The 22986-nt window shown below is 43.3% G+C and overlaps 1 protein-coding gene across 4 annotated transcripts in view; it reads left to right on the top strand.

Annotated features, from left to right (window-relative positions):
• The window catches only part of LOC311247354 (semaphorin-4E), a 48290-nt gene extending 25344 nt beyond the window's left edge, over positions 1-22946 (top strand). The window contains exons 2-14 of one of the 4 annotated variants that reach the window (XM_084337724.1): positions 525-1094; positions 3422-3564; positions 4248-4310; positions 5268-5366; positions 5803-5902; positions 6230-6340; positions 6521-6672; positions 7569-7741; positions 9651-9807; positions 10221-10443; positions 17671-17786; positions 18484-18703; positions 19548-22946. In XM_084337724.1, coding sequence (XP_084193850.1) covers positions 986-1094; positions 3422-3564; positions 4248-4310; positions 5268-5366; positions 5803-5902; positions 6230-6340; positions 6521-6672; positions 7569-7741; positions 9651-9807; positions 10221-10443; positions 17671-17786; positions 18484-18703; positions 19548-20284 — 2403 coding nt within the window. In that variant the 5' untranslated portion in view covers positions 525-985 and the 3' untranslated portion in view covers positions 20285-22946. Of the gene's footprint in view, positions 1-488; positions 1095-3421; positions 3565-4247; positions 4311-5267; positions 5367-5802; positions 5903-6229; positions 6341-6520; positions 6673-7568; positions 7742-9650; positions 9808-10220; positions 10444-17670; positions 17787-18483; positions 18704-19547 lie in introns of all 4 variants that reach the window. The other 3 variants (XM_084337726.1, XM_084337723.1, XM_084337725.1) reach the window with 3 other exon arrangements.
• Positions 22947-22986: the final 40 nt, after the last annotated feature.

Genomic DNA, 22986 nt, shown 5'->3' with positions numbered 1-22986 from the left:
AGAGTGTCTTCTTCGCTGCATTTCACGTTGGTTTCCTCTGCTGTGCACGGTCAGATAAGTTCACAGCATATGTTATTATGTTCGTACCCGAGTGTGATACTTGTTGCTGTGGGTTACCCTTGTTGATATGAGGCTAAGGCTGGCCCATATTTAACATTATGGCTTTGACAAGCATGCACCAGAAATCAGTGAGCAATCTGATGTGTGAACTGCAGTCACTGTTGTTGTTGTTGTTGTTGTTGTTGTTGTTGTTGTTGTTGTTGTTGTTGTTGTTGTTGTTGTTGTTGTTATTCTCCTCTCTCTCATTATGCCTGCCCCCATATGTCTTTGTATAGAATAACATACACAAGAAAAACTTGGTGTCTGTCTGTCTGTCTGTCCGTCCGTCCGTCCGCCCTGTTTTTTTGTTCGTTGATTATTCATCTATCCCTCTCCCTCTCTCTCTCTCTCTGACCATCTCTTTGACTCTCTCTCACTCTCCCTTGTAGGCTATTTCTCACACTACTCCCTCCTACTCTTTCTAGGAAGTCTGTGGATCAGCATGAAGAAGCTCTCCTCCAACATCCCTCACCAGTAGCCGTGGCAGCATGGCTTCTCTCTCACCTTCCAGAGAAGACATTGGCGTCTCACCGGCGCTGTGTTGGAGGCTAACGCCAACATAGCCATCCAGCCACCCCGGAAACATCACACTTTGGGAACCAAACTGAACTGAACTGAACCAAGAAGTTCTGTGTTGGCCAGTGGCCACATGTTGCGTCCTGCGTGACCTGTGTGAACTTCTGAACTGTTTATAGAGGGAGTGTAAACGGGACTGACCTGGAGCAGTGTGGTACACGCCCAGGGCAGCACCATTACCACCATTTGAAGAAAAGAAAAAGGCAGCAGCCAAATCAGCCACAGGACCTATAGACTCAATCATGACCGGACTCTAATTGTCTGCACTGTGGTTTGGTGGCAGAGCAGGACTGTACCTGGACTCTAAGCCATGTCTCCTCTCTCTGCCCTGAGCATTCTCTGTGGATTGTTCCTCCCCCTGTCCTACAGTGCATACGACACTCATTACTGTGTTCCACGGAAGACTGTCCCCTACCAGAGTAAGTCCCCCAACTCTCATGGTTTCCTCATACAGGCCCTTTAGGGGGCACAATGATAACTAGAATGACACTTTCAGAGATGCCCACTCCCACGTGGGAGCAGGCAAAGCCTTCAGGTCTCCCCCATCTGAGTAACATCAGCTATGTCAGTAGCCCACCAACCAGCTGCAGTACAGCTAACCACACCCAGTGATGTGTTTGTCCTGGTGGAAAATGTGTCGTCGCTTTTCACTTCAACAGCACAGTCTATAATGGATTGCAATGCATTCAATGATGTTTTATGTGAGTCAGTACACGAGAAAACAACCAACATCAAAGTGTTGTCTAACTTGTCTCTCTGCCACTGCACAGAACGAGGAACAACTTGTTCGCTTGCCATAGAGAACTTAACCTAGCTGTGATTCCGATTCTTGAGGAAAATTTGCCTTTACATCTTTCTTTCTACCTCTGAAGACACAACACAGACCTGAGGCAGGTGCCCCATTTATAGGCAGTAAACTGATTACAGGTGGTCAAGCTCTGCACTGAATTATATCGACTCCAGCTCCATGGTTTACCAAATTCAAAACCAAGGGGTTACATATACACATATAAATTATATAATATAATTTATATTTATTTATAATTTAATATATTTTCTTTTATAATATTATGTTGCCATAATAAAGAGTAATAATGTTCGGAGTAACCTAGCACGCCTGGGTGCACAAGACTCGATCTCTCTCTCCCCCCTCTCTACATACAAACACGTCTGAGTGTACCTGATCATTTGCCACATCCAATTCTACTTCTACAGCTGTGACTGGTCTCTCTGAAATTGTCACAAATATTTGAATTTAACTTTTTTTCCTACACTGTAGACTAGTGTAGTGAGAAAGTGATGTGCTTTCTGGCCAGATCAGCCGTGTCTTATTTGGCCAAATAGCAAACATTGTAAATACGTCACCTATAAACACACACATGCTTAGCTAACACAATCTTGTTGTAACTAAGAGATTAGCTGAAAAACAGGTCACTAGATTCATCAACTTCTAATGTGGGTTTCACTTGGGAATTTCCTGGTTGTTAACATGATAACTGGCCAAATGGCAATAGCGAACATTGAATACCTAACCTATAAACACAAAGGTATTTTTGTAACCGGAGTCTCCTGCTCAACCCCGATGGAATGGCAACCCTGGTGAGGCAGAGCAGTGAACTTGTGTATGTGTAGTATTGCACGTTCAAAAGGTGTAACAATATTAATTGCAATGGACAATGGTGGAAATACATTATTATTTATAAGAAAATAAAAAAAAAACAATTCTTAGGGTTCAATGTGCGAAGTTTCATCCAAATTGGAAACGTCCTCCCCCCGAGAAAGTGCGTCCTCTCTCTGCCATTGCACAGAACGAGGAACAACTTGTTCGCTTGCCATAGAAAATGTAACCTCTGCGATTCTTATGGATGGGAATTGATGAGATTTTATCTATACGATTCCATTATCGATTCTGCTTATCAATCCGATTCTTTATCGATTCCTGATACATTTATAATTTAAATAAATAAATTGGAAATGCAACAGAACTAAGCTGGTTAGAATAACAACATGCAACTTACATTTCTGATTGTCATTTATTGTTGAGCCCCCACCAAAATGGTCGCAAGGAAGCGGAATCCCACCGCTGCCACCAATGTAACCGAGAGATTTGAACTTGTGATCTTGTGCTCCGCAACAGCCGCGTCAACCAGTTGAGCTAAAGGGTCCGACCCGTTAGCAGGTACTGGTTGACTGTGACTGATGATTCTATAGTTTACAGAACTATCCATCTGACTCGCAAATCCCTATTTTCTACCTGCTTACCTCTAACTCTAAAAGTGAACTATCCGTTAAATTATATTTGTTCCTACACTTTAACAATGATTCCACACTAGTTCCAAGGTACTTAATCATTATTTGTGCCCCCTAAAGTAAAGTAAAAATTTAACAATCCATCATAATGTATCATTATGAATCTGCAAATCCAATTGTTTCTGTGCAGTTGGTGAGAGATGTTATCTATTTAAAAAGTTGTACATTTGATCTGAATTTGGATTAGGAAGTTACTTCTATGTTGCACATTTAAATGTGTTTGGGGGGAAAGTAAGGGATGGAATCACTTCTTTCATAGTAATTTTCATTTATACTTTTTTGCCAGTATGGCCGTAAAATGGGTAATACATTCTATTCAAATTGGTCTTAAATTGAACTTGGTGAAACCTGCAGGAACCCTGCTATTTACTGTATGCCCTGGACATCAGTGACATCTCTGCTGAACTAACACAGATCTGATCCATCTCCTGTTTAGATGAGTCAAAGTCGTTCAGAGAGGAAGGGATTTGGAACTACTCCACAATGCTGATGAGGGAGGACCTGGGGCTGCTGCTGCTCGGAGCCAGAGAGGCCATCTATGCTCTGGACATCAATGACATCTCTGCTGAAAAGGCTGTGGTAAGAAGGTCCAGGACAGGAGGTGGAACAGATCCAGTCTCACACACATGGATTAAGCCTAGTTCAGGACTATGGATTTTTCCTCAATAGAGATCTCAATTGAAAGCAAATTCTTAGTCTAGGACTAGGCTTAATCCATATATTCGAAACTGATGTATAGAGACAAGATTCTCTTCTATCACATTGAGCGTTTTACAGCACTTCTTTATGAAGTGTACAGTATAGTGATATAATACATTGTATAATATGCAACGGCTATTACAATTCGACAGATAATAATATATATTATTATTATTATTATTATTATTATTATTATTATTCATAATAATAATAATAATAATAATAATTTTAATAAAACGTATGCCATGAAACAAATTAAAAATTATTGTTTGTAAGACATATTGTCATCAAATATTCAAGTTTAGTTTTACAGATTCAAAACCATAACATCAAGATATAGCTAAATATTTTTCACAGTTATCTGGCCACCTGTCTATAATCCTGCTTCCTGGAGTTCTCCTGTTGTGTACCTGGTTAGTATGTACTCCATTATACAGTATACTGCGGCACACCACCTTTTTGATATCCAGACAAACATGTTGGGAGGAGCATGAACAAGTCACAGTTAGATTATCCTCTAGCGAGGACTAATGCTGTGTGAAACCTCTGCCCTGTTGCTTCAGGTCTACTGGCGGGTAACCGAGGAGAAACAGAGAGAGTGCACATACAAGGGGAAACATGCTGAGGTTTGTGAAATAAGTCATTAAAAAAAACAATGTTAACACACTCCACCATGCATTAAAGCAACATGCCGATATTATGGAAAATGCGCTTACCGCCTCCTCCAGAGTCAGACAAGAAGATGGATACCAATTTCCTCTCTGCACGTTCAGTAGAAAGGGGAGCATGTCTATGTTCCCCGGGTCCTATGTTCCCCGGGTCCTATGTTCCCCGGGTCCTATGTTCCCCGGTAGCGATAGATAGTCAGACCACCAGCCCTGATTCCAAACTCTAACCTTAACCAACTTCGAAAGAGGGCCTAAGCATAACCAGTTCGAAATAAGGCGGACATTAATAATGAATAAAATAATACAAATTAATAAAATGTTCAATCAATCAATCAATCAATCGGGGAACATAGGACCCGGGGAACATAGGACCCGGGGAACATGGGGATGACCCCGTAGAAAGCTATCCGGCTGCAAGCTAGCCTAGCTTAGCACAAATGAATGGAATTGGATACGGACCAGCTAGCCTAGCGTTTGGCCAAAAACACCTCTCCTGGAGTTGAGCTAAGCGTAGTGGTCGGATAGCTTTTTACTGAACTCACAGAGAGGAAATCAGTATCTATCTTCTTGTCTGACTCTGGAGAAGATGGTAAAGCGCATTTCCCATAATGTTGGCGTGTTCCTTTAACCCGTACATAGAGGACAGCTGTGGATGAAGGGAGTACACTTCTCCTCACAGTTTATCTCTGTACGTTTGTAAATCATTTATGTGGGAGTTTATTTTTATTTTTTTTGTGCCTGGCTCAAAGCTTTTCGCTGAATGCCCAAATAAAGGCTTGGATACACACAGCCTTGACCTGGTGGTCTCCAACTACTACCCTGTTTATCTTTCTCTGCATGTTTGTGTTTTTGTGGCTGCCCAGAACTTAACACATCTCTGGCCTTGGCATTCTGCCCTGCCGTATCCCATTGCAGGTGGAATGCCGGAACTACATTCGGACCCTACACACGGTGAACGACACCAGAATGTATGTGTGTGGGACGAATGCGTTCAGCCCCACCTGTGATTACTTGGTAAGTAGTAGTAGCATCTTTGAGGCCAGATAGGATGACTTTGAATAGCTATTTCTCTTGGCAGGACCTCTGCCTGTAAGAATAGCTGAGTTAGTGTTGTTTGACACTTGACTTGCCGTGTCACTGACCGAATGTTTAGAGTGAAATAGTCTACCCTGCTGACATACTGTACCTCTTTAGCACCTGCCCGCAGACGCTTTACTAGTAGTAGCCTGTCTTGACACATTTTATTTGAATACAGTAGACATATTTGTAGACATATGCCTTGAACAGTCTACGCTGTACTCTATGTTTATTTGGCTTGTTACATCCCTGTCTTAAATCCCAAGGCATTCGTGTTCTTTTGTTTCTCTCTCTCTCTCTCTGTCATTGTCACTCTTTTACCCCCTGAGGGTGCATGCATCATATCAACGTGCAATGTTTTGTGCCCCGACAGACATATTCTGATGGACGACTGAGTCTGGAGGGAAGGCAGGAGGAGGGAAAGGGGAAGTGTCCCTTTGATCCTTCGCAGAGATACACCTCCCTCATGGTTGGTGAGTCTCTGGAAACGACACACACTGTACTGTTCAGTGTGTTCAAAGTGCATCAACCCAACATATACAACGACTTGAGTGTCTACAGAGTTTGGAAGTTTGCAACCATGATTGCTACTTCCTTATTTGTTCAATAATCGGAAGTAAATGTATGGAATCTGCTATTGCCACTACGACGACTATTGTCTACGACTTCAGAAGTTGACCAAAGATACTGTATTTGCTTCACTCCATATGTAGACAGACTAATGGACTATTCCTCCAACTAAATCCTGAGTAATGGGTTTCTACTAGTTCTGACTTTTGTTCCGTTATCCTGGCCAACAGGAAATGACCTGTATTCTGCTACTTCCCTCAACTTCCTGGGTTCTGAGCCTGTGGTTCTCCGTAGCTCAGACGCAGCTCTCCGCACCGAGTTTAAGAGCTCCTGGCTCAATGGTGAGCCAATCCCCTCACACATACACACACAAGCAGTGTTGCATACCATGCCTATATAATGCATACCATGCCTATATATATAATACATCAATATATTATGAAGCAGAGGCTCGACATGCAACAGTGTTGGACTTAACATACAGGTCTAATTTTGCATTCCATGGTGTCTGCACATTTCAGAGCCCAACTTTGTCTACATGGACTTTGTGCGTGAGAGTGTAGGCAACCTTGATGGTGACGATGACAAGATCTACTTATTCTTCAGTGAGACCGCCATGGAATATGACTTCTACAACAAACTGGTGGTGTCACGAGTAGCCCGCATCTGCAAGGTATTCGTGATACAAGGATTTATTATTATTTTTTTTATCCACTTTTTCTCCTTCTTTTTCTGTTTTTCTCCCATCCCAATTTTAGTCGTGCCAATTCCCCCCTCCCCTGTCTTGATCGTTGCTCGCATGTGCCCCCCACTGGTCGGTCATAGGGAGGGTTGAAGAATCTATCGCATGTCCCCTCCGATACATGCAGAGTCAGCCAGCCACTTCTTTTCACCTGCCAGCGCGGACTCTCATTGGCGAGGTGTAACATGTGGGAGGCTCACACTACCCTCGACATCTCCTGTCCTTGCTGTGCAGGCGCCCTGACCGACCTGTAGGAGTCGCTGTTTACAACGACCAGATTACCACCCATCGACTCCCCTCCCGCTGACTCTGCCAATTCAGTCAGTATGACGGCCGGCCCAAGCCGGAGGCAACGCTGACAGCCGGATTCGATACCGGTGTCTCACGCGTTGGTGACGAGCGCTTAGACCGCTGCGCCACCTGGCCGCCTAAGGATTTATTATTATTATAATTTTTTACTTTTTGTGTTTATAGGTTTTTATTTTTGAAAGTACAGAACACAGGATAATCTCTAATCCTTGTACAGCCCCACAGTCTATACAACGTTTTATCTTTGATATCCACACTATGTTACATTATTATTATTATTATTATTATTATTATTATTATTATTATTATTATTATTATTATTATTATTATTATTATTATTATTATTATTATTATTATTATTATTATTATATATATTTATTTTAAAGGTTCAATATCTCTGCCAGACCAAGTCTGTCCCCTTGACACCATCATTGTTATGGGTGAGGATGATATGGGCGAGCAGCAGGATAACACATAACTCGAGTTGTCTCGTGTCTCCGACCCTGGACTGTGTTTAGGGGGATATGGGCGGGCAGCGCACCCTGCAGAGGAAATGGACGTCGTTCCTGAAGGCTCGTCTGGACTGTTCCCTCCCGGAGCCCAACTTGCCTTCCATTGTCCAGGATGTGTTTCTGCTGAAGCACCGGGACTGGAGGAAGAGTGTGTTCTATGCTGTCTTCACTCCTCAGTCGTGAGTAGAGTTACAGTAAAGTTACAGTAGAGTTACAGTATTGATTGATTGATTGATTGATTGATTGATTGATTGATTGATTGATTGATTGATTGATTGATTGAAAATGTTATTACCAGATTGCAGAATGGGTACAATACAGTACAGCTCAATACACACAATTGTTAAGGGGATGCAGACCAGAGAAAGACTTTTGTCTTGTTTACATCAGGGTCCCCCATTTTCAATTCATCTTAAATTAACATATATGACATACAGATAGACAGTACTGCTACATCTAGACATTTATGACATACCAGATTTACAAATACAGTACTGTTTGTGATACAAAAAAAGTCTAAAAAAGAGAGTATATACATTTGATTAATAAACTGTACATTGGAGGAGGTTGAGTAGGGGGGGGTAGGTTGGGTAGGTGGGGTGGGGGAAACTGTACATTGGAGGTGGTTGGGGGGGGGGGGGGGGGGTGCTGTGGTTTTACAGGTCAGGGTGACCAGAGTGTTGAAGTCGAGCTGAAATGAAAAATGTAAGGCTGTCAATCGATTAAAATATTTAATCTGATTAATCGCATGATTGTCCATAGTTAACTCGCGATTAATAGCTAATTAATCACATATTTTCTATCTGTTCTAAATCTACCTTAAACTGATATTTTTCTGAAGTTTTAATACTCTTATCAACATGAGAGTCAACAAATGCTTGCTTTATGCAGCCATTTAACACAAAAGGATGACCCTCATGCATTGCAAATTTGCATCAAATTAAAAACAGAGTGATGCACAAAATAACTTAAAAGAAAATAATAATTTAAAACAGTGAATAAAGTGTCCATGAAATAATAGGCAAAAGAAAACGTTAGGAACTTGTTACATTCACCCACACAAGTGCTAAGGACCCCCCCTCTCTCTCGCTCTCTCTCTCTCTCTCTCTCTCTCTCTCTCTTTCACACACACACACACACTCTCCCAGCTCAATTTCTCTCTTGCCCCTTTCTCTCTCTCTCTCTCTCTCTCTCTCTCTCTCTCTCTCTCTCTCTCTCTCTCTCTCTCTCTCTCTCTCTCTCTCTCTCTCTCTCTCTCTCTCTCTCTCTCTCTCACACACACACACTTTGAGTCAGAAACAAACATAGTATCAATAATACACCTGAGTGAAGTCTAGTAAAAAAAATTAAGTAAAAAAATAAAATATATATGTATATATATTTTGTAAACGTTAATCTTGCGTTAAAAAAATAGTGGCGTTAAAAGAATTGTGCGTTAATAATGCCTCCTTTTTTTTTACCATTTTTTATCACTCCCGGGTTATATTATGCACCTATTTAACAATATATGCCAAAAGAATACATATATATTCTTTCTTTGTATTCTTATATCAAAATCCAATCATGTCTTCTTCCTGTAAAACAAAATATGATGTGTGCTTACGTAGGCTTGCACAAACCAATTTCAACCAATAATATCACAACTTTTTTGCTCTGGAGACAAAGTGTTGACCCCGATGTTTTCAATGATCAAATCAAATTCCTCTCAAGGTTATGTCCTGCCTGTATCACAATACAGTGATACAGAAGCTAGATACTCTCAAAAAGCCGTTTCAGCTGGGCTTTAATGTAGGAGGCATGCTATGGTGAATTATACAAGGTGACAAATGTATCTTTACTTCAATGTAGGTTTCTAGGCTATTAAATGTTTTACAGATATTTGATATGAAGTTGAAAAAGATAAGAAAATTTGTATATAAATAGTCTAATGCACAATTTTTTATTATTATTATTATTTGTTTTAATTATTATTTGTTTTAATTTCATTTGGATGTAAGTAAACTACATTATCAGCATTTTACATTAGATATTTTAAATACAGATTGATTGATTGATTGATTGATTGATTGATTGATCTGGTGTTACCAGGAGGTCGTCAGACATGTCTGCAGTGTGTGCGTACAGGGTGTCAGACATCGGAAATGTGTTCGATGAGGGGAAGTTTAAGACGCCTGTTACTGTGGAGACCTCTCATGTCAAGTGGGTGATGTACAGCGGAGAACTGCCCAACCCCCGACCTGGAGCTGTGAGTCAAGTAGAAACACTTTGATAGGAATTTACCTATCTCTAGCCCCACCCTCTTTTCTTGATCCTCTTATCACAACTGTTGCTTCCCTCAGACAAACAAACTTTTTGTCCAAGGGAAGCAACAGTTGTGATTGGAGGATCAAGAAAAACGGGTGGGGTTTGAGATAGGTAAATTTTAATGCACAAAAACAGCCAGAACTGATATAACCATATTCATACCTTGACCCCCCCCCCAACACACACACACACACACACACACACACACACACACACACACACACACACACACACACACACACACACACACACACACACACACACACACACACACACGACAAGGCAAGCAGACTCACACTACCTTACAGAAGCTTCAGCAACCCCCCCAACTAATGTCATGTTCTTGTATTTCAGTGTATCAATGATGCAGCTAGGAGGATGGGGATGAAGCGCTCTCTGGATCTCCCTGACAAGACCCTTCAGTTCATAAGAGACCGGCCCCTCATGGATGAGGCTGTGCGCCCGATAAGGGAGGGTCCACTGCTGGTCAAGAAGGGAGCTATGTTCACTCGTATTGTAGTGGACAGTGTGTTGGCACTGGATGGAGAGAGATACCCCGTCATGTTTATCGGCACAGGTAATTATTGTAACATGTGTGACGAGCCTGGTGGTGTTCAGACTCGTCACGGTTAAAAAACAAACTAATTCAACTGTCCACACAAGCGCAATTTCAATCAATAAAAGATATTTATTGAATAAGGCAGAATATAGTCCGATGGGCAATTAGAGTAGTCGTAATACAGTCCAAGGTCAAAAACACAAAACAGGCTCTCATACAAAAAAGTTGTTTTGTCTTCCGGTCCAGGGTCAGTACACAAGGGGGTTTATCAGCCAGTCTAGGGTCCAGTACACAATGAACACCTTCTCGCCTTTACGTCTCCTCTCAACAACCTCTCGCCTCGCAAAACTCCATATCTCAATCTCTCTCTCTCTCTGTACTCCGCTCCTACCTCACCTCCACTCAACAATACTCTGTCTGTCCTAGTGTTTTATGTTATGTGTGTCTGGTGTGTGTGTGTGTGTGGGGTGTGGGTGATCTCGTGGTGCACAGGTGTGTTCTATCAGTCCTAATCAGCTGCCTAATTGATTCTCCTCCTCCCGTGGCAGTAGTATCTCCCATCCTTCACGTAGCCATGGGACGGGGGATGATAGCCTCATCAATCAGAGTCCCTCCCAACCTCTGATGGGCTTTCCCCCCGACTTTGAATCCAGCCATACGCTATGCTGCCTTGAAAAACGTCTCACTTAGTGCCCTCTCTAAACTGGTTGGCGCGGCGAAACCCTCAACCTGTCTGTTTGGTCCTGGGCGTTGTGGACAGCGACCCCTACAGTTCGGTCGGGGCGCCTGCTCAGCAAGGGTTGGAACTAAGGAGAGATAGTGTGGCCTCCCACACGCTACACTCTCCCCGGTGAGAACCTGTGCGGCCAGGTTGGCCTGCCTCAGGCTGCACATGCGTCGGAGGAAAGCATGTGACAGTCTCCGGTCTCCCGGACCAACAGTAGGGTAAAGTACGCAACAACCAGGAAGGGTGGGATGGGAGAAAAATCGGGAAAAGGGAGGGGAAGAAAGATAAAAAAAAAAAAAAGCTCTTCCCAACTCTAGGCCCTGCCCTACTCAATATCTTCAACACCTCCTTGTCTACTGGCGTGGTGCCCCTGGCTTTTAAATCAGCCGTCATTAAACCACTACTTAAAAAACCGAACCTCGACCCTCTAATCTTAAAAAATGACAGACCCATCTCCAATCTTCCGTTCCTATCCAAAATATTAGAACGAATTGTCGCAACGCAATTTACTGACCATCTATCAAACAATAATCTTAATGAATCTTTTCAATCTGGCTTTAGAGCCTTACACTCCACCGAAACGGCGGTTACCAAAGTCACAAATGACTTGCTGCTCTCTCTTGACTCAAACCTAACTTCTGTGCTCTTATTGCTTGATCTCAGTGCAGCCTTTGATACTATTGATCATTCGATTCTTCTAGGTCGGCTTGAGAATCATGTTGGCATTCGGGGTCACGCACTTGCTTGGTTTAAATCTTATTTAACTGATAGAACACACTGCATGGTCTATAATGATTTAACATCTGAGACCCTCCCAGTGCAATGTGGGGTCCCACAAGGCTCTGTCCTGGGCCCTATTTTCGATTTACATGCTACCCCTCGGCAATATCATACGCAAATTTGGCATAAACTTTCATTTTTACGCTGACGACACCCAATTATATATGCCTATTAAGCCAAATGATTCCTCCCAATTACAAAATCTTGAGGCTTGCCTGCTTGCCGTCAAAAAGTGGATGTCGCAAAACGTTCTACTCCTTAATGCAGATAAAACTGAGATGTTAATTGTTGGCCCCCCAAACCACAGAGGCTTGTCTCAGGACATCTCCCTCAACTTTGATACTTGTCATGTATCCCAGAGGCGTGAATACTTTTGGCATCCAACATGCCCTTCCGCGTTGCTCTGATTGGCCGAGCGTGCGCATGCGCATGAGCCGCGACAAGCTCCTCCTCAGCCGCTTAAAGCAATTTATACAAATGGAAGTATTGATTACGCCGTAACGAATCATTAAAAAATATATACCGTTAACTGGAATATGTTGTTTCTTTACACATGTTGGATTATGTAATTGGTTTGTCATGAACAATGATGCATGTAGTTATTGTGTGTTGTTGTAGCCACCGGTTAATTCGTGATTTTTTTATTGGTTGAGGAGCTTGTCGCGGCTCATGCGCACGCTCGGCCAATCAGAGCAACGCGGAAGGGCATGTTGGCTGCACAGATCTTCAACTCGTGCAAAATGCGGCTGCACGGATACTAACTAAGGCTACGTTTAGACGAGCGTTTTGGGATGGAAGTCTGAACAGAAACCGCAAAAGTCGTCTTGCGGTTTCACTTTTAATTTTGCGTTTAGACGAGCGTTTTGGGGTGGAATTCTCCGTCTAGACGAGGCTGTAACAACTCGAGACAACGGAGCCCCGCTGTCACACGATTGGCGCATATGTCACATGACGTGCTGTGAAGACCCGCCCTACTCTGCCTCTGATTCGCAGAGTGTGGGTGGGGAATGTGATTGGACCAAAGCAGAGTCACTCACAGACAGTGGGTCCAGTCATAATAGTTGTGATAGCCGCGGGACAGATTCTTGTGTATTTAAAAGTACTGCCAATGTAGCCTTCAAGTGATCTCCGTTGATATAGTCAGACATTTGCTTTGTTTACGTCTCGGCTACTGGCGCATACCTGCTACCTGTGACATAAGCAGTACGCGCGACCAGAGCCGTGACAACCCTTTCGTCATCGTTTTAACAGATTTATACGGTTTGACAGTTTAGACGAGAGCGCAAAGGTTTTGCGTTTCTAGGAATTCCACCCTGGAAGGTAGTCTCACTTTTTTGCGGTTTCACCCCGTAAAAACGCTGTTTCCGTATAAACGAAAGGCACATCCGAAAAAATATTTTTGCGGATTCACCTGCTAGCGTTTCCGTCTAAACGGGGCCTAAAACTAGAAAATTGTATCACATCACACCAGTTTTGTCCGCCCTACAAAATTTTAAATGGGCTTGCACCGCTCTATCTATCCGATCTCATCTCTCGATACTCGCCCGCTCTTGCTCTGCGCTGACAAAATGCGGGGCTTCTATCGATTCCTAGGGTTAAAAAGAAATCCGCCGGGGAGCTCCAGTAGCTCACCGCGTACCTCGGACGCTATTTCGGCGTCGGGGACAACCGTGCGCGTCACGGATCTGGGGTACACGAGTTCGACTCCCGGACTCGCCGTATTTTCTCAGAGTGTCTTTCCCCCGATCTATACCCCATTCAACCTGTTTCTGTCGGTCATACTTGACCAGAAAAAGCGATAAACGCTAAAAGAACCAGCTGACTGGTCAAAGTTAAAAAACAAAAAAAAAAAGAATCCGCCGGCCACAGAGCCTTTGGCTACCGCGTTCCCTACCTGTGGAACAAATTACCTGCCATTGTCAGGGGCGCCTGCTCTGTCGAAGCTTTTAAATCCCTGCTTAAGACCCATCTTTTCTCTCTCTCCTTCAACCTACCCTGATCGGGGTCTGACCCTTAGATTAATCTGTCTAGGTTAGTTAGGATGTCTATTTGCTCCCATGTCTGGTACCCCCCCCCTATTGCTAGGTTTTAGTGAGTTTTTCCTTTTCCTTACCTTCGCGTGGGGTATGTCTGGGAGTGTTGCTTTAATTAATTTAGCATTTATTTTAATTAACTTTTAATTTGTAATTTGTAATTTATAATTTGTAATTTTTTTTTTTTTTTTTTTTTGACCTTGTGGTGTTCTTGTTTTGTTCTTGATTTGATGTGATGTTTCTTCTTGACTTGTTTGGGGAGGACGTGTACGGCCCATGGGGACATTGACGTGTGTTGTCGGGCCTTATAAATACATTTGATTTGATTTGATATCTGCCACACATGGTAAAAAATAGGTGCAGTGCAGCACAATATGTTTATAATGTAGTGAGCCCCTGTGGACTGGAAATACTGAAGGAGCTTCCTTTATAGTAAAACACTATAAAGATACTTGTGCCCTAATGATAAGGATAAGGGCTCAATGGAGAGACCCAATCCCAATGCCAAAAGAAAGTCTAACATGCCTATAAATACTTACACTATGGAACTACACACTATGAATGTATTATGTGGCCCATAACGGTCCCCAAACAGCATTGCCAACTTCAACAGACCTGTGCCTCATTGTGCGAGCTCCAGGTATTGACAATGCTACATACCCTACCACATGGCCCGCAATGACCACCACAACCCAACGTGTAGATATATGCGAGAGCCAGCATTTTACCAGGGTTATCAAGTGGGTAACTCCCTTCACTGGTGTTTTATTAAGTTAGGCCCACGACACCTCGGGAAGGCTCAACAGTTTGTTCCAACATCCCAGAACCACCATGATAGCTGTCATTGTCCATGATACCCACATGCAGAACTTCCTTGCGTTATCCTATCCTTATGTCGACAACAGAACTATTCCTGATAACAATATCACACACACACACACACAAAACAGAAAACAACCCTTTGGACCCCAGCTGACATTATTTCTCCTCAACCAAATCCACTGACTTCCTTTCAATGCTTCTTCAAACATCTCCTTTACTGCCTTTCGGAAACTCTGCCTACAAATCCCCAACTCTCCCAATAATAATATAGTCGATCGTATTACAAACCCTCTGCATTCCACTTCTACTGGACAAATCCTAGCTTTCCATCCTCGCTGTTGAGTTTCTGCTGCCAAATCTGCATATCTAAGCTTTTTCCTTTCATAAGCTTCCACCACTGAATCCTACCAGGGCACTGTCAATTCTATAAAATAAACTATCCGCTGACTCGCAGACCATAACACTAGGTCAGACCTGAAGTTAGTGCTAACTATCTCTCATGGAACAACAAGTTTTCCTTCCAAATCGACCTTCATCTCCCAATAATTAGCTCCCCTTAGATGGCCTGACTCATGCCTGCCTAAAAACCTACCTCCTCTACATTGCTCTCCCTCGCGGACAAATTGAATGGCTGCACTCTACCCGATTACATCCTGATTTCACCTGTACTATTCTGCTTTCAATTCCTGTCACTAAGCTTTTCAAACCCTGATTATGTCACCATGTATACCGACCTTGAACACAGTGGACACGACGGGGTCCCCACCTACCCACTGTTTTAGGTTCTGTGGTGATGGCAGCACATCATAAGTAGCCCCCATACTCAACAGGTCCCTTCAGCTAAGCTTCCTCTTCCTTCTATACTTTCCCATCTACTCTCCCTGCTTAGCCTGGGCCACAGCCTTTGTACATCTCACAACTTCCTCTTGTCGATGTACATGCCATCCTACCAGCTTCCTCCTTTCCGCGGGACCTGGTTTGCTCCATACTGGTTTTTATGAGCTGAGCCATAAGCCTCCTTGTTGCACTTTACCTACATGTCTGTATGCCTAAGAGCTGCCTCCTTCCTGTCTTTGGTTCCATTTCCTCCCTCTAGTTGGATTTGGGACTAATCCTCCATACAATGCCACACAACTAAGACACAGGAACTCCTAATATACGTTCTGCACACCATTTCCTAATATACAAATTAACCAACCGCTCAAGCCTTTCCACTTTTAATATTGGCACTTCATATACTGACTATGGCCACATCAACTTAGGGAATGAACCAAACTGCAAACCTGACTTCTATATCCTTCCTATCCCCTCTACAACAGCTTTCCTAAGTTGCTCTATCTGTTCACTATCATTCAACTCCCCACCATGCCACCTAACCCAAAGTTTCACTGGTTGTGCCTTATAGATGGAATAGATGGATGGAATGAAAAGCTTCTCAACTTACTAGACTTAATCTTCACCCTTGAGATTCTCATTTAACTTTTTGAACAAGGCACTGTCCTGGTCAACAGTGTCATATCATCCATGTAAGTCCTAATTAGTGGGAAGCGCAGCCCGCCTTGTTGTCTCTCCCCACCTACCACCCACCTTGATGATCTAATAATTACTTGCATCTCCATTGTGAATGCTAGTGGGGAAATAATACACCCTGCCATAATGCCTATTTTTAGTCGCTGCCATACTGTTGTAAAATATATAGTACTAAATCACATTCTAATAAAGCTGATTCTGATTCTAAACATGGTGAAAGCATATTTCCAAGATATTAGAATGTGCTTTAGTGCTTTTGTAAACTGGCTGTTTACAATCACCCCTGGCACTCGGAAAGCACTCTAAATAAGGCTATGCAGTACTGAACCAAACGCATTTGCCAGGTCTTGCTATTTTCTCTATCTTGGCTGTCTGAATCTGGCGGTACAGTATACAGTATCACTTCTTGCTTTGAGTTGCCCTCCCTTTCTCTGGCTGAACATTCAAACATAAATGGATCTCTACATGGGTTCCTTTAAGCCCATCTCATCAAATCTCTGTCCCCCATTCCTTCCTTTCATTTGCCCTATAGGCCATTTAACTCTAGCTTATCCCCCACATCTCCGAGCAGCAGCCTGGCCCCAGTACCATCTACATCCCCTCCTCCTCAGGGTTACTGATATCCTGCCAACTGTGCTTTTCTACCTTTCGCTGGACTCCAACCGACTGATCATCGCAGCCACCCTGCATTCCCTTTTACCAAACACTTCTTCCTTCCCTGGTGTATTCCAAGGCCTTTTACTTTGTGCCACAAGGACAGATCTGGGGCTTCTTTCCCTTTACCGCTACACCCCTGCCCTCCATTGATGCATTCATCCTACTCGTACTGCTGTTCTCTATAGTTCTAGTTCTGGAGGACAGGTCTGAGACTCTTATGCTTCATATACTCTATATGACATGTGATGTAGTTGAACTTGCCCCAGAATTTAAAACCCACTACTTGGTTTAACAAATAGGTTTTTCATCATCTGAGGTTTCTCCCCACCACGGCGCCTGTGGTGTCCGCCCCCCCCCCCCCCCTATTGCTAGGTTTTAGTGAGCCGTTCCTCATCTTCATGGGGGAAAGTCTGGGGGTGTTGCATATGTGGATTTCATGGTGTTTTTTGTTTTGGATCTATTGTGATGTTTCTTCTTGACCTGTAAAGCCCATGGGGGCAATTCCATGTGATTTCGGGCTATACAAATACATTTGATTTGATTTAAGAGAACACATTTAACTGGCCACACGGTACCAGTTAATCAGAGGGTAATTAATGATAAATTGTTGTTATACCATACATAGCTGTCTGTAAGTGTATGTACTGTATAGCTTATAGCTTATAGCTCACTTGGGTCTTTATCACCTTTTAACAGAGAATGGTTATGTCCAGAAGGCTGTCAACTATGCAGGAGAGATGTTCATTATTGAAGAGATCCAGTTGTATGAGAACTTGGATGCTGTTCAGACCCTACGCCTCTCCTCCAGCAAGGTGACTGCTAATCAATTTATGTTTATCTGTCTAATTGTACTTATTGGGAATGAAGGGCAAAACACTTTATTTCCAGATCAATGTGCAGTAGTTGAGGGGAATGGCGCTCATATGTGTTTCAGTCAGATAGTGGTCTGGTGCTGGGTGCCTAGTAGAAACACTTGAAGGAATAAAGAATGTAGACTCACAATGCACACAGATTATGTAGTCTTTCATCATTTAAATGAGATCATGAAGTGATTGAGGAAGTAGTGCCTAAAAGACAGTTGGATTGGTGTGATATTGCCTTTTATGATTTACCTAGATCATAAATAATGCACTGGCACCTACTTCATAATACATAAACATTTATGTTCTCAGCCATTACAATAGGGTACATGTATGTTGTATGTATGTATCAGTTTGAATATGTTGTCATTCTATTTTCACTCACTCAACTAATGCTCATTTAATGTGTGTGTGTGTGTGTGTGTGTGTGTGTGTGTGTGTGTGTGTGTGTGTGTGTGTGTGTGTGTGTGTGTGTGTGTGTGTGTGTGTGTGTGTGTGTGTGTGTGTGTGTGTGTGTGTGTGTGTGTGTGTGTGTGTGTGTGTGTGTGTGTGTGTGTGTGTGTGTGTGTGTGTGTGTGTGTGTGTGTGTGTGTGTGTGTGTGTGTGTGTGTGTGTGTGTGTGTGTGTGTGCGCGCGCCTATGCACACAGGGCCAGCTGTATGCAGGTTCAGAATTCGGTGCTGTCCAGATGCCAGTCAGTAACTGTAGTCGCCATGAGTCGTGTGTGGACTGTGTCTTGGCCAGGGACCCCTACTGTGCGTGGGACCTCTCCACTGGCCAATGCTCTCCAGTCCTCAGCTTGACGTCCTCCTCAGTCACTGCCGTTCAGAGTCTAAAGAAGAGGGACTTCTCACGATGTCCGCCGCCAGGTAAATTTATTATAATATGATAGGTAAACGTAGCACTCGATCAGTTGCTGGATAGATTTTATTAAAGGGGAACTATTTTACCATTTCTTTCACTATTTGGGCACTTTTACACAATTCCTGTGAGTTTATGGAACACCTCTGTAATTATATATTTTTTTAATTCATTGTTTTGTATTTCTAATCAAGTCCTCAAAAACAGCATTTTTCTACCTGAAGATCTTAAGCTGTTTTGAGGCTGAGCTCCTAAACCACTGTGTGTGGCCGTTGCGCGTCGCGGCATCTGGGACATTAACATGCAGCGGTGTCTTTCTGACATCACAAATCATCACATTTTCAGATGACTCAGTTCAGTGAGGGTGAATATTGTGAGAGGAGAATTGGAAGAATGCGCCAATATGAGAATTAGAGACATAGATCATATTAATATAAGTCCACATAGCTAGGAAACAATGCTAAACACTGAAAAAGGCCATTTATAAGATAGTTCCCCTTTAAACAATTCGCATTTATTAAAATATGTTACTTCCTTGCCAATATTCTCAACTAACTATTCCAGCTGAGACCAAGTTAATGTGTGTGTGTGTGTGTGTGTGTGTGTGTGTGTGTGTGTGTGTGTGTGTGTGTGTGTGTGTGTGTGTGTGTGTGTGTGTGTGTGTGTGTGTGTGTGTGTGTGTGTGTGTGTGTGTGTGTGTGTGTGTGTGTGTGTGTGTGTGTGTGTGTGTGTGTGTGTGTGTGTGTGTGTGTGTGTGTGTGTGTGTGTGTGTGTGTGTGTGTGTGTGTGTGTGTGTGTGTGTGTGTGTGTGTGTGTGTGTGTGTGTGTGTGTTTCTCTTTTTTTTTCTCCAGAGCCAGTTGCAGCTGAAGACTTCACCCTAGTTCCCGGCAACAACATTCAGTTGCCTTGCCGTCCGGACTCCAACTTGGCGCAGATCCTTTGGCGTTTCTCGGACCGAATACTTCGCTCCGGCGACAAATACTACATCTACGACGGAGGCCTCCTCATTCTAAGTGCCTCAGAGTCGGACGCCGGCCTGTACGCCTGCGACTCAGTAGAGCAGATCCACGGCGGGACATATAACAGGACCATGGCGGTTTACCTATTACAGCCAGGGGAGGGGGACAGCGGTGCCGGAGGGGAGGGGGTGACGAACCCCCCCAACAACACTGAACCCACTCAGAGTACAACCATGCTGCTAGGGCGGCTCCCGGACCCGGGGACCGAGAGCCCTCTCCCCCCCGAGGCTCAGAGCGAGGCCGGGGAGATAGTGGGCCTGAAGGTGGCCGTAGCTCTGCTGTCGCTGACTCTGCTTGGCCTTGTGGCTTGGAACCTGTGTAAAGGACGTCTTGGATTTTCACAGAACTCCGTCCGAACTCAGGCGAAAATGCCTTCGGCTGAATACATGCACATTCAGAACCGGACTTCAGAGATGAACGGACCTGTGTCGGGGAGCGCGCGCACCGCAAACAACAACCACACCGCGGTGGACTTCAAAGGGAACGGGGAGCAGCGCCACTTCACACCCATGGCCAACATTTCAAGTCTGGATGGTCTGGGGTACATCAACGACGAGTCTGAGATCTGACCCCCGCTAAAGACCGAAGGGCTCCCTCAGACAGTTTAAAGGGGAACACCTCTCGAATGACAAGTGAACATGAGTTACTCTCCCAAAGCCAGAAACCAGAGGAGTGAGAATCAAAGTCTGGAGCGGATCCGTTGCCAATTAATGGGATCCAATGTGGATCCAAATTAGCTTTATTCTATAGTAGTGATCTAAGTTGTGAAAATGTACCGATGAACTCGGAACATTCCCCTGGGTGTTCTCAAGTGTCATCTATAAAATCTTTCCTAATGGATTGTGTATGGAGCAGCTTTCAACTTTATACTTGATGGCATCACAAGTTTGGGTTTTACCACTCTAGTTTTTCGATTTGGGAGAGTCATTTTCATTAATATATTGTACTGCCTTATACCAGAGGAATAACACAACTGAAATTGCGTGTAGTTCCTCTTATAAGTCAGACTAAAGATTTACTCAAATTACTGTTCAATGGGGATTCTCAGGGCCAGTCTCTAGAACACAGATTGGTTTACAGCTAAGAACTCCTTTGGATGTAGATCTCTATAGTCCAAGATTATAACTGATCTCCATTTTGGAAACTAGCCGCTGCAGGCTGATCAAATATAAAATCGTATTTGCCCTAATGGGAGTTCATCTGATTGTAATCTAATCTATGACTATTTACCAATCCAGGGATGTCCCTCAGGGTGTTTTGTAGCAGCCAGGCTGCCTGAATACTTTGGGCAGCCGAAGAGTGTTTCCGCGTCTCTGATTGGCCAGGTCATTTCTGGTCATGTGACATGTACGCCCAATCGTGGGACCACAAGTTTCTACACTGGTTAAGCTTAGGCGCTCGTTCGAAGTTGGTTAAGGTTAGAGTTTGTCTTAGAGCATGGCGATAGAACGCCAGGTAGTTTGCAGGCTGTTAGACCCGGAAATAGGCGCAGAACTTGCTGTCCCACGATTGGCGCACATGTCACATGACCTGGCCAATCAGAGCGCAAAACTCGAACGCGGAAGCTGCCCAAAGTATTCACGCAGTCAGGCTACCTGTCCCAGGTCCATTTCCAGAGCAAACTGCAGTTCCAAAGAGGCTCTCTTTTCACCAGGACCAATTGTAAACACTGGCCCTAGGGTGAATAAGTCTGGCGGTTGAGTTTGTATTATTGACATTTCTCTGTAGGAGGAGCAGAGGGAAATGTTCAGCAGCGGGGGATTGCTGATTGAATGTAGGCTAAACACCAGCTCTATCGGAGTTAGACTAGGCTCCAGAAACCTCCATTTTCAGTGTTCACTCTCCTCTTATTTCCAGCCAGGCAGCTGATGTACTGCTGTGCTTGGTCATGTGCTGTAGATTCATCATCACGTCAAAAGGCATATTTTGTATAGTGACATATTGTGAATAATACATTTTTTGTAATATATGCTGTACAGTTGTGGCATTTTGCCAAGTACTATTTATTTGACTTAATGTTGAGATTTTTATTTCAATATTCCAACGTTTTGTGATTTGAGGTCCACGATGAACAAGTAATATTTTTGACCAGTGGTTTCCATAGACATTTCATCTTTCTCTGTCTGTCTATTTTGTGAAATGTGCTTTTAATTTGAATTCATGCGTTACACATTGTATGTGATGGTATGGACTATGGTATTGGGTCTAACACATGTCGTGTCTCCTGGGGCCAGTTCATGGAAAACAGGATTACTGAGTTAGCCAGAGTGCTTTTGAAGAACAAACACACCACAATTTAAAAAAAGGTTGTGTCAACATTCACTTGTCTCCCATAGCCTGATACAATAGAAACAACAAAGGGGTCGCTCTAATCTTTAATCTGTAATGTTATACTCGTGTATAGCTCCATGAAGAATGGACAAGGTGTAACCCTGTAACCCAGAATTATTTTCTGTATAAACGTGCATTTACTAACTCCAAAATGCATCTCATTTGGATGTAAGACGGAAAGAAAGTGTCCACAGTACACGCAAGTGAGGCAGCTTCAGGCCGTACATCAGACATCAGAAGTTAGTTTTGGTTCCTTGGTTTCTAGCTTTGGGTTATACCTGCTCACTCTAAAATGCTAATTGGACTGCCCTCGGCCAAAAGAACAATGTGAACTCTTAAGAATTATCATTTTTGGGAGCCTGAGAAGGGTCTGGTTGTCGGTAGTGATTATCTACCCTTGAAAAGATCAACGGCAACAACATATTATCACGTTCATTATCCTGCTTTTCGGAACAGGTACTCCTGGGTGACGTGACTACAAAAACACCCAGACTGTGTGTTTTCGATGAAAAGGTCTGAATGTCTGACACCAAACTAAATTATAGGAACACGGCCGGAGTCTCCTGTTTTTCCACCAACTCTGTCATTACCGACAGCCCTCAGTGCTGCTTCATATTTGAAGTAAAATTTATTATTTACGTTTGAATGCGGGGCTTCTCTCATCTTCTCTATAGTGCCTGCAGTATTACGTTATAAGTTGGGGAGAATTGTCAGGAACGAATGCGTAGACTGTTTGTCTCGTGAGCTAATAACTTAATAAATCGCCCACAACTGCAGATTTATTTTGTAATTGGGACATTCATGTAAAAGTGCTAATTATCTATAAACTCTGCAAAAATCTTATAGGATACTATGGAATTCAGTGCAAACACAACCCTGAATTGAAGGGTTAACTTAAGACCAGTCATATTTTTCTTGGATAGATGACTCACCAGTCACA

Source organism: Notolepis coatsorum (assembly GCF_963971535.1).
Source record: "Notolepis coatsorum genome assembly, chromosome: 2".
Classification (NCBI taxonomy): domain Eukaryota; kingdom Metazoa; phylum Chordata; class Actinopteri; order Aulopiformes; family Paralepididae; genus Notolepis; species Notolepis coatsorum.
Note: the sequence above shows the minus strand (reverse complement) of the source record. Positions and strands in the feature narration are given on the sequence as shown.